Source organism: Salarias fasciatus, chromosome 20 (assembly GCF_902148845.1).
Source record: "Salarias fasciatus chromosome 20, fSalaFa1.1, whole genome shotgun sequence".
Taxonomy (NCBI): domain Eukaryota; kingdom Metazoa; phylum Chordata; class Actinopteri; order Blenniiformes; family Blenniidae; genus Salarias; species Salarias fasciatus.
The window spans coordinates 966,873-977,189 of record NC_043764.1 but is presented as its reverse complement, the minus strand read 5'-3'; the positions used below and the strand labels follow the sequence as shown (position 1 = coordinate 977,189).

Genomic DNA, 10,317 nt, shown 5'->3' with positions numbered 1-10,317 from the left:
ATGAGGGGGTGACAGAGCGTCGGAGCATCGGGTGACGGAGCGTCGGGGTGACGGAGTGTCGGGGTGACGGAGCGTCGGGGTGACGGAGTGTCGGGGTGACGGAGCGTCGGGGTGACGGAGTGATGGAGCGTCGGGGTGACGGAGTGATGGAGCGACGGGGTGACGGAGTGATGGAGCGACGGGGTGACGGAGTGATGGAGCGATGGGGTGACGGAATGAGGGGGTGACAGAACGTCGGAGCGTCAGGTGACGGAGTGTCGGGGTGACGGAGTGATGGAGCGTCAGGGTGACGGAGTGATGGAGCGTCGGGGTGACGGAGTGTCGGAGTGATGGAGCGTCGGGGTGACGGAGCGACAGAGCGTCGGGGTGACGGAGTGATGGAGCATTGGGGTGACGGAATGAGGGGGTGACAGAGCGTCGGAGCATCGGGTGACGGAGCGTCGGGGTGACGGAGTGTCGGGGTGACGGAGCGACGGGGTGATGGAGCGTCGGGGTGACGGAGTGATGGAGCGTCGGGGTGACGGAGTGATGGAGCGTCGGGGTGACGGAGCGTCGGGGTGACGGAGTGATGGAGCGTCGGGGTGACGGAGCGACAGGGTGACGGAGCGACAGAGCGTCGGGGTGACGGAGTGATGGAGCATTGGGTGACGGAATGAGGGGGTGACAGAGCGACGGGGTGATGGAGCGTCAGGTGATGGAGCGTCAGGTGACGGAGTGATGGAGCGTCAGGTGACGGAGCGACAGAGCGTCAGGTGACGGAGTGATGGGGCGTCGGGGTGACGGAGCGACAGAGCGACAGGGTGACGGAGCGACAGAGCGTCGGGGTGACGGAGTGATGGAGCATTGGGGTGACGGAATGAGGGGGTGACAGAGCGACGGGGTGATGGAGCGTCAGGTGATGGAGCGTCAGGTGACGGAGTGATGGAGCGTCAGGTGACGGAGCGACAGAGCGTCGGGGTGACGGAGCGACAGAGCGTCGGGGTGACGGAGTGATGGAGCATTGGGGTGACGGAATGAGGGGGTGACAGAGCGTCGGAGCATCGGGTGACGGAGCATCAGGTGACGGAGCGACAGGGTCACGGAGTGACAGAGCGTCGGGGTGACGGAGCATCAGGTGACAGAGCGTCGGGGTGACGGAGTGATGGAGCGTCGGGGTGACGGAGTGATGGAGTGTCGGGGTGACGGAGTGATGGAGCGTCAGGTGACGGAGCATCAGGTGACAGAGCGTCGGGGTGACGGAGTGATGGAGCGTCAGGTGACGGAGCATCAGGTGACAGAGCGTCGGGGTGACGGAGTGATGGAGCGTCGGGGTGACGGAGTGATGGAGTGTCGGGGTGACGGAGTGATGGAGCGTCAGGTGACGGAGCATCAGGTGACAGAGTGTCGGGGTGACGGAGTGATGGAGCGTCAGGTGACGGAGCATCAGGTGACAGAGTGTCGGGGTGACGGAGTGATGGAGTGATGGAGCGTCGGGGTGACGGAATGAGGGGGTGACAGAGCATCGGAGCGTCGGGTGACGGAGCGACGGAGCGTCGGGGTGACAGAATGAGGGGGTGACAGAGCATCGGAGCGTCGGGGTGACGGAGCATCAGGGTGACGGAGCGCCGGGTGACGGAGCTCTACCTGCGGTCTGCTGGAGGAGCCTTTCTTCCCGCCCCTCATCTTGGCGGCCGCCTCCTTCCCTCTGCTGAGAACAAACACGACTCAGTGACCGGGGGCGGGGGGGGCTGCAGAGTGGGCGGAGCCACCGGGCGGCGCCACTCACCCCTTCCCGGCTCCGACCGACACCACCTGCATGTTGAAGCCTCCTCCTCTTCCTCGGACCGGCTTGTTGCCGGCCCACTGGCCCACCACCATCCCCGCGATCTCCAGCTTCCCCCCCTGAGGGGGGATGGGCTGCAGGCCTGGGGACACACACACACTCTGAACACACACTGAACACACTCCCCCGCCCCCGAACAAATACACACACACCCGAACACACACCCCACCGAACACACCCCCCCCGGACCGAGCGGAGGTCGGGGGTCAGGGGTCAGTACCTGGGAAGGCTCTGGGTCTGTGCTGCGCCGGGTGGTGCGGGTGGTGCGGGTGGTGGTGGGGCGGCATGCCGCCCATGGGGCGGGCCGGGTACAGGGGGGGCATGGGGTAGAAGGGAGGCAGCATGGTGGGGGGCAGGAAGGCAGGAGGGGGGAGGGGCGGGGGCGGGGGAGGGGGGCGGGACAGGTTGATGCCCTCCAGGATGGCCTGACGCATCTTCTCCACCTTCGACACCAGCTCCTCCTGCAGGGCGGAGGACGGGTTAACACACACACACACACACACACACACGCACGCAGTCACACACACACTCACACAGCCCACCTGTCCCTCGCACATGTCCAGCAGGGCGGCCCGGTCCCGGGCGGACCGAGCCAGTTTGCTCTGGAACAGCTTCCCGTCGAAGAAGCCCCAGGGACAGCAGTGTTCCCACGGCAACGGCTGGCCGCACACGTCGTTGATGAAGAGCGCCGTGTCCACGCCCGCCATGAAGAGGGACGCCAGCTGGACGCCACGCGCATCCACCTTCTCCACCTGACGGGGACGGGGAGGGACAGAGAGGGAGGGACAGAGGGAGAGGGACAGAGGGAGAGGGACAGAGAGGGAGGGACAGAGAGGGAGGGACAGAGAGGGAGGGACAGAGAGGGAGGGACAGAGAGGGAGGGACAGAGGGAGAGGGACAGAGAGGGAGGGACAGAGAGGGAGGGACAGAGAGGGAGGGACAGAGAGGGAGGGACAGAGGGAGAGGGACAGAGAGGGAGGGACAGAGGGAGAGGGACAGAGGGAGAGGGACAGAGGGAGAGGGACAGAGAGGGAGGGACAGAGAGGGAGGGACAGAGAGGGAGGGACAGAGAGGGAGGGACAGAGGGAGAGGGACAGAAAGGGAGGGACAGAGGGAGAGGGACGGAGGGAGAGGGACAGAGAGGGAGGGACAGAGAGGGAGGGACAGAGAGGGAGGGACAGACAGGGAGGGACAGAGAGGGAGGGACAGAGGGAGAGGGACAGAGAGGGAGGGACAGAGAGGGAGGGACAGAGGGAGAGGGACAGAGAGGGAGGGACAGAGAGGGAGGGACAGAGGGAGAGGGACAGAGAGGGAGGGACAGAGGGAGAGGGACAGAGGGAGAGGGACAGAGGGAGAGGGACAGAGAGGGAGGGACAGAGGGAGAGGGACAGAGAGGGAGGGACAGAGAGGGAGGGACAGAGAGGGAGGGACAGAGAGGGAGGGACAGAGAGGGAGGGACAGAGAGGGAGGGACAGAGAGGGAGGGACAGAGGGAGAGGGACAGAGAGGGAGGGACAGAGGGAGAGGGACAGAGGGAGAGGGACAGAGGGAGAGGGACAGAGAGGGAGGGACAGAGAGGGAGGGACAGAGAGGGAGGGACAGAGGGAGAGGGACAGAGGGAGAGGGACAGAGAGGGAGGGACAAGGAGAAATAAAACACGTGAGGATGAATCTCATGATAAATGAATCAACAGACCAACATGAAGTGAAGACCGTTGGAGAACAGAACCAGGCCTGATTCACACCCGGACCGACCCGGTTTCACGGTTTCTGCGCGGAAAAGTCAGAGCTGCATGCAGACAGAGGGGAACGCTCAAATCCGCACGGCGGTTTCTAAACAGAAATCAGGTCTATTTGTCTGGGCGGACTGGAGCGGGCTGTGCGCGGCGTCCCGTTGAAACCAGCGGCATCAACACACATGTCGTGTCCACCAGGCGTCCTCTGCAGCACTGAGCTCCTGTCCCACAGACCGTCTCACCAGAGGCTTCCAGCTCTGCTCCGTCTGGTTTTCTGCGGCTTGGAGCGAGTCCCATTGAAAACAGTAAGACAGCGCCTCGTGGTCATATATGCAGATATATGTTGGTTTGAATTGACTATTCGGCGCGGTTGAGAGGAGCGCGTGTCTAGATACCTACATCTACAGCTCCACATCTACAGGTCTATATCTACAGGTCTATATCTACAGGTCTATATCTACAGGTCTACATCTACAGCTCTATATCTACAGCTCCACATCTACAGGTCTATATCTACAGCTCTATATCTACAGGTCTACATCTACAGCTCTATATCTACATGTCTATATCTAGAGCTCTACATCTACAGCTCTATATCTAGAGCTCTATATCTAGAGCTCTATATCTACAGGTCTATATCTACAGGTCTATATCTACAGCTCTATATCTACAGCTCTATATCTACAGGTCTATATCTACAGGTCTATATCTAGAGCTCTATATCTACAGCTCTATATCTAGAGCTCTATATCTACAGGTCTATATCTAGAGCTCTATATCTACAGGTCTACATCTAGAGCTCTATATCTAGAGCTCTATATCTAGAGCTCTATATCTACAGGTCTATATCTAGAGCTCTATATCTACAGGTCTATATCTAGAGCTCTATATCTAGAGCTCTATATCTACAGGTCTATATCTAGAGCTCTATATCTACAGGTCTACATCTAGAGCTCTATATCTAGAGCTCTATATCTAGAGCTCTATATCTACAGCTCTATATCTAGAGCTCTATATCTACAGGTCTATATCTAGAGCTCTATATCTACAGGTCTACATCTAGAGCTCTATATCTAGAGCTCTATATCTAGAGCTCTATATCTACAGGTCTATATCTAGAGCTCTATATCTACAGGTCTACATCTAGAGCTCTATATCTACAGGTCTACATCTAGAGCTCTATATCTACAGGTCTACATCTAGAGCTCTGTATCTACAGGTCTACATCTAGAGCTCTATATCTACAGGTCTATATCTAGAGCTCTATATCTACAGGTCTATATCTAGAGCTCTATATCTACAGGTCTATATCTAGAGCTCTATATCTAGAGCTCTATATCTACAGGTCTACATCTACAGCTCTATATCTACAGGTCTATGCCGGAGCTGCGGAAGCCGCAGTGTGTGTTTTTGACTGCCGATGCTGACGCTCGGTTCTGGATGCTGCTCTTGGGAATAAACATCCTTTTGCTCCCGAAACGCCTCTGGAGTTACTTCAGACACACAGCAGCCCGTCGCCGCCGACAACCCGCTCAGGCAGACCGCGCTGTGAGAGAGGGACGCCTGAACGCGCCGCTGCAGCGCCGCGCCGCCACCGCGGACACGGGAATCAGGCCTCAGATGATTCACCAGTAGAGGGGTGTGTGTGTGTGTGTGTGTGTGTGTGTGTGTGTGTGTGTGTGTGTGTGTGTGTGTGTGTGTGTGTGTGTGTGTGGTCCACCTTGAGCTCCTGCAGCTGGTCCGGCTCGTACAGCTGGCTGGAGACGGCCTGGGACAGGAAGGCGTCCAGCTCGTGTCTCTGGAGGATCCGTCCTCCCGGCCACTGCATCATATACCTGAGAGGACGGGGACAGGGGGACGGACGGTCAGCGGCTGGACCGGGACGGCGGCTCGTCCCTCAGCTCTACAGAAGGTTACTGATCCGGCTCTTATTGGCTGCTGTCATGTCAACACGTCCCCACCGCGGGACAAGAGGGACAAAACGAGCTTCAAAGTCGTCCAGACTCAACACCATCGAGTCAGAACAACCAATCACATTCCTGCAGCTCTGCTCTGATTGGTGGAGGCCTTCAGCGCCTCAGGGTCCTCAACAGGAAGTGAAGTCAAACCAGGAAGTGGTGCAGGACACATCCATGTCTGCTGTGGACAGTGGGGCAGTCCATGAGCCATATATTGGAAACAGCAGTCTGGGTTCAGTGACGTGTGCAGAACGTCCGCAGAACGTCCGCAGAACGTCCGCAGAACGTCCGGCTCTCAGCTTCTGATCCAGGACCCACCGTGTTCCGGTGAGAACTCGGGATGCACATGGTTAACCGTGTAACCGTTAACCGATAACAGGAACTTTGACCGGTTAATACTATCGGTTAATTTTTTTTCAGCTCCAGCTGGAGGAGCTCTCCACAGAGCCGAGCGTCTTCCTGCAGCTGGCGTTACGTTACAGATATCAGTGACGGCGCTGCAGACGACTCCTTCAGTCACTGATTAATTCCAGGGGCCTTCATGTTGTACAGTCGGAGGGTGTGTGTCTTTGTGCGCATTGACGCATGTGGCGCAAAACCGGCGTTACGTTGAATATTATGTTTTATCTCCAGACGCCGCGGGTCGTCCAGATTCACAGTGAAATGGTTCAGTATGAAGCCGCAGCATCCAGATCAACATTAAGCTCCATCAGAAATGTTTAAAAATCAGATTTCAGAAGCTAAAACTTTATTTAGGAAATTAATCAGAACACACAAAAGAATCTCCAGCGCGCTCACTCTCCACATCATTTAAAAAGCAACAGGAGACGATTGAAGCCTCCAGTGCTGTTAGTTATATCTAAATCTTGTAGCTTTTCTTACATTTTAGATGAGAATTTGCTGTCATTGTAAATCTGCAGTTCAGCACCGGACAGCGCCGAGTCCGTCTCTCACTCGGAGCCACATTTCCGTGTCGGAATGGAGGGACGTCTGCGTGTCGGAATAGCGGTATTCCGGAATGGTGATGTGTCTAAACGGCGGTGCGTCGGAATGTCGGAGCGGCAGCATGGAGCCGCTCAGCAGGGCGTTTAAAGGTCGTCCTGCTTCGCGTGGCTTTGGAGCCTCGGCGCTCCACCGCTCCACGCTGTGCGTTCAGGCGCAGTGTTCCACACATCCTCCACAAGCTTTTCCGGCTCTACAGACTGTTTCTCTGCTCCTTTATTACAGATTATTTAGAGAAAATGAAGCACATATATTGTCAGTATGTTGTCATTTAATAGTAAAGTTTATTTAGCCTTTTTTTTTTCTTTTTTCTGAATGGCGGGGCGGCGCCGGAGCGACTCCCTCGGCAGACCTTCTCCTCCCTCCAGACAGGCTGCTGTCTCCGTCCACGAGATGCCGTCACTTTTACCGTCATGTTCTGTTTTCTGTGGCGCTCTGGCGATGCGTATACCGGCGCCACCTGCGCGCAACGCGGTCACAAATTCTGGCTGCTGCGCGGACGTCCGCAGATCGGTCCGCGCAGACCAATGCGCAACACACACCCCGCAGACATGTGAAGCAGGACGGGCCTTAAATCTGATCGGTTAACGGTTATTAACCGGTTAAAGGGCGTCGGTTAACGGTCATAAAAAATATATAAAATGTGCATCCCTCGTGAGAACGTCGGCCGGTTCTACTCATTTTCCACAAACAGAACGGTTCTTTCTCAGCAGAACAAATGACCTCCATGTCTGTTCCACAGGAGTGTGTCCAAGAGAAGCTCAAGAACAAACCACACTCCTCTGAGGAGGGGGCGGGGCCATCAGGAACTCCGCCCAATGAGCAGTCTGGACCCTGCTGCAGCCTCAGCGTTAGCATTAGCTACACCACTGGAGTCCTGGGGAACACACACACACACACCCACACACACACACACACACACACACACACACACACACACACACACACACGGTACCTGAGCACGCAGCACATGAGCAGCAGATGCTGTGGGACCTGAGCCGGGTTGAGCAGGGCGGGGCAGTCGGAGCGCAGGCAGGCCAGGAAGGCCCTGGTCCTCCTGGACCGGTCCTCACTGGCCCGGCCCAGCCACAGGCGCCGCAGGTTGGGACACGTCCACTCCCGGAAACACAGCGCCGGGACCAGCTCCGGGGTCAGGGCCGACTTGGCCTTTCCACTACTCCACTCCTTGACGATGACCGGAGGAACTGAGGAGGGGGGAGGGGGGGGGGGAGGAGGGGGAGAGGGGAGGGGGGAGGAGGAGAGGGGGGGGGGGAGAGAGAGGGAGAACAGCTCTAATAATAATAATGCATTGGTTTTATACAGCGCTTTTCAGGACACTCAGACGCTTCACACTGCATTCTTCATTCCCTCCATACTGGCTGGAGGTGAGCTGCTGCTGCAGCCACAGCTGTCCTGGGGGGGGCAGACTGACGCCATCGGCCCCTCCCACCACCAACCATTCACTCTCACAGCTTTCATACTAGGCAAGGTGGGTGAAGCGTCTTGCCCAAGGACACAACGACAGTTTTTACGCCTGCGGGAGCGGGGATCGAACCGCCAACCTTCCGGTTATAAGCTCTACCAGCTGAGCTGCTGTCGCCCCTGATCAGACTGTCCGCTGAACTCAGACTGCAGACAGTGAAGGCTCGTCCATGCTTCATGTGTCCACGTGTCTGTCCTCTCTGGAGCGTCCTCGCTCCACCGCTACATTTTTGAACTTATGACGGAACGGCGTTCCACGGAGAACACAAGCGGCACAGAACCAACATGTCGACCGAGAGAACGGAGAGAACCAGGAGAACTCCGACTGAGACGCAGCTCCTGTCCACTGTCTTCAGCCCCAGAAGAGGACAAACCAGTGTCAGTCCAGAGTTCTGGAGCGGGACAGGAGAACCCTCTGGCTGGAGCCGCGCAACGCTGTCACAAAACCTGGATGCAGCGCGGACGTCCACGGATCGGTCCTGCAGAGAGATCCCTCGGCGGCGGCGGCCCGGTTCCCCCCGGTTCCCCCCGGTTCCCCCCGGTTCCCCAGGCGGCGGCCTACCTTCCAGCGGACCCCTCTTGCGCAGGGCCAGCCTCTCCAGCCGGCGGTGCGTCTCGGCCAGGCTGAACAGAACGCCGTAGCCGTACTGCCGGGCGGCGCGGAACAGCAGCGAGGCGGGAGGCAGCTCCGAGTTACACTCGTCCTCGATACACACCGGCATCTTCATCTCCCCCTGAGGAACACACACCCGTCAGACCCCAGACCCAACCCGGACCCCACCCCCACCCGGCTGACCCAGACCCAGACCCAGACCCCACCCGGCTGACCCAGACCCAACCCGGACCCCACCCGGCTGACCCAGACCCAGACCCCACCCGGCTGACCCAGACCCCGACCCCACCCAGCTGACCCAGACCCCGACCCCACCCAGCTGACCCAGACCCAGACCCCACCCAGCTGACCCAGACCCCGACCCCACCCAGCTGACCCAGACCCAGACCCAGACCCCACCCGGCTGACCCAGACCCAGACCCCACCCGGCTGACCCAGACCCAGACCCCACCCGGCTGACCCAGACCCAACCCGGACCCCACCCCCACCCGGCTGACCCAGACCCAGACCCCACCCGGCTGACGCAGACCCAACCCGGACCCCACCCGGCTGACCCAGACCCAGACCCCACCCAGCTGACCCAGACCCAGACCCCACCCAGCTGACCCAGACCCCACCCGGCTGCAGCCACTTGGCCGCCTTCAGGCTTGGGGTGAATTCCACTTCCCTCAGCCCTCGCCCTTGGTTTTGCGCGTCCGTGTGAAGTGGTAGTGGCGTCCCGATCCTACTTCACCCCCTTCAGACCGAGGGGGAGGGCGGAGAGCGAGGGCTATCTGGCCCTTGAAACGGAGATTTTCCGGGGGCACGCTAGAAAACGAGGGCGATGTGAAATTTCCCACATTGCACTGGGAAATGGTGAAGAAAACACCAGCGGCAGCCAAAGAAACCTACAAATGTATTTTTTGTTACAAAACAAAACACTATTTTAAGGTCGCTGCAATGTTCCATGACAGCTCGTTGTGAGGCGTTGGGTGCGTCTGCTCGTTAACGATTAACTTGCTTTAATTTCTGCACGACCGTGACACGTTTTATTGATGCTGCCGCAGCCTGCCTTCTGCTTTGAGCGGATAAGACATCCGGAAATCTGCCGTTCGTGCTCCGCTGGTAAAGTAAACGTGACCGGAGCATCAGGCAGTAACGTTAACGTCAACGGGCACCGCTGGGATCATATGACTGATGAATGAAACGTGTGGGTTGTGAAGGGATAATTCCTTCACAGCAGTGCTGCATGTCAGCCAGACAACTGTGAAAACGTTAAATAACCCGCCAGGCAGCAGATCACAGCAGCAGATTCCTTGTGCTTTTATTCACATGTAGCAGCTGTACTCCTCTTTTGTGGCAGAACTTTTCTCTCATATTTCACTTTACTTTTCATACTGGGCGTTTCTCAGAGACCTGGGACTTCAGGGGAAGGTCGCCCCTCAGCAGGCTGCACAAAGTGGGAAAATTAAAGAAAATACAAGGTAATCAGAGGAATTTTAATGAGATGCATAACAGCTCATAATCCTGAAGTCCACTTCAGTCCACTCTAAGATGGTCCTGAAAACAGAATATAATGATTTGCAATGTGGGGTTTTGTATGTGTTTGTTCCAGGACCTAAAAACTCCAGAAACTGGATCAGGGACTGACAGTAGGGAGACAGCGGCGCCACCTGGCAGTTTTCTGAGGACCTGCAGGAGGAGCTGGGTCCCAGGCCTCCGACCGA

At 57.7% G+C, this 10,317-nt stretch overlaps 2 protein-coding genes across 3 annotated transcripts in view; one reads left to right on the top strand and one right to left on the bottom strand.

The window, feature by feature from the left end:
• The window catches only part of LOC115408444 (natural resistance-associated macrophage protein 2-like), a 918,259-nt gene that overhangs the window by 466,611 nt on the left and 441,331 nt on the right, over nucleotides 1–10,317 (top strand). The gene's annotated exons all lie outside the window — the stretch shown is intronic.
• The window catches only part of fam120c (family with sequence similarity 120 member C), a 52,769-nt gene that overhangs the window by 24,293 nt on the left and 18,159 nt on the right, over nucleotides 1–10,317 (bottom strand). The window contains exons 10-16 of the mRNA XM_030118049.1: nucleotides 8,561–8,732; nucleotides 7,472–7,721; nucleotides 5,277–5,391; nucleotides 2,365–2,574; nucleotides 2,043–2,283; nucleotides 1,766–1,904; nucleotides 1,624–1,687 (exon numbers count right to left, since the gene is read on the bottom strand). Coding sequence (XP_029973909.1) covers nucleotides 1,624–1,687; nucleotides 1,766–1,904; nucleotides 2,043–2,283; nucleotides 2,365–2,574; nucleotides 5,277–5,391; nucleotides 7,472–7,721; nucleotides 8,561–8,732 — 1,191 coding nt within the window. The remainder of the gene's footprint in view (nucleotides 1–1,623; nucleotides 1,688–1,765; nucleotides 1,905–2,042; nucleotides 2,284–2,364; nucleotides 2,575–5,276; nucleotides 5,392–7,471; nucleotides 7,722–8,560; nucleotides 8,733–10,317) is intronic.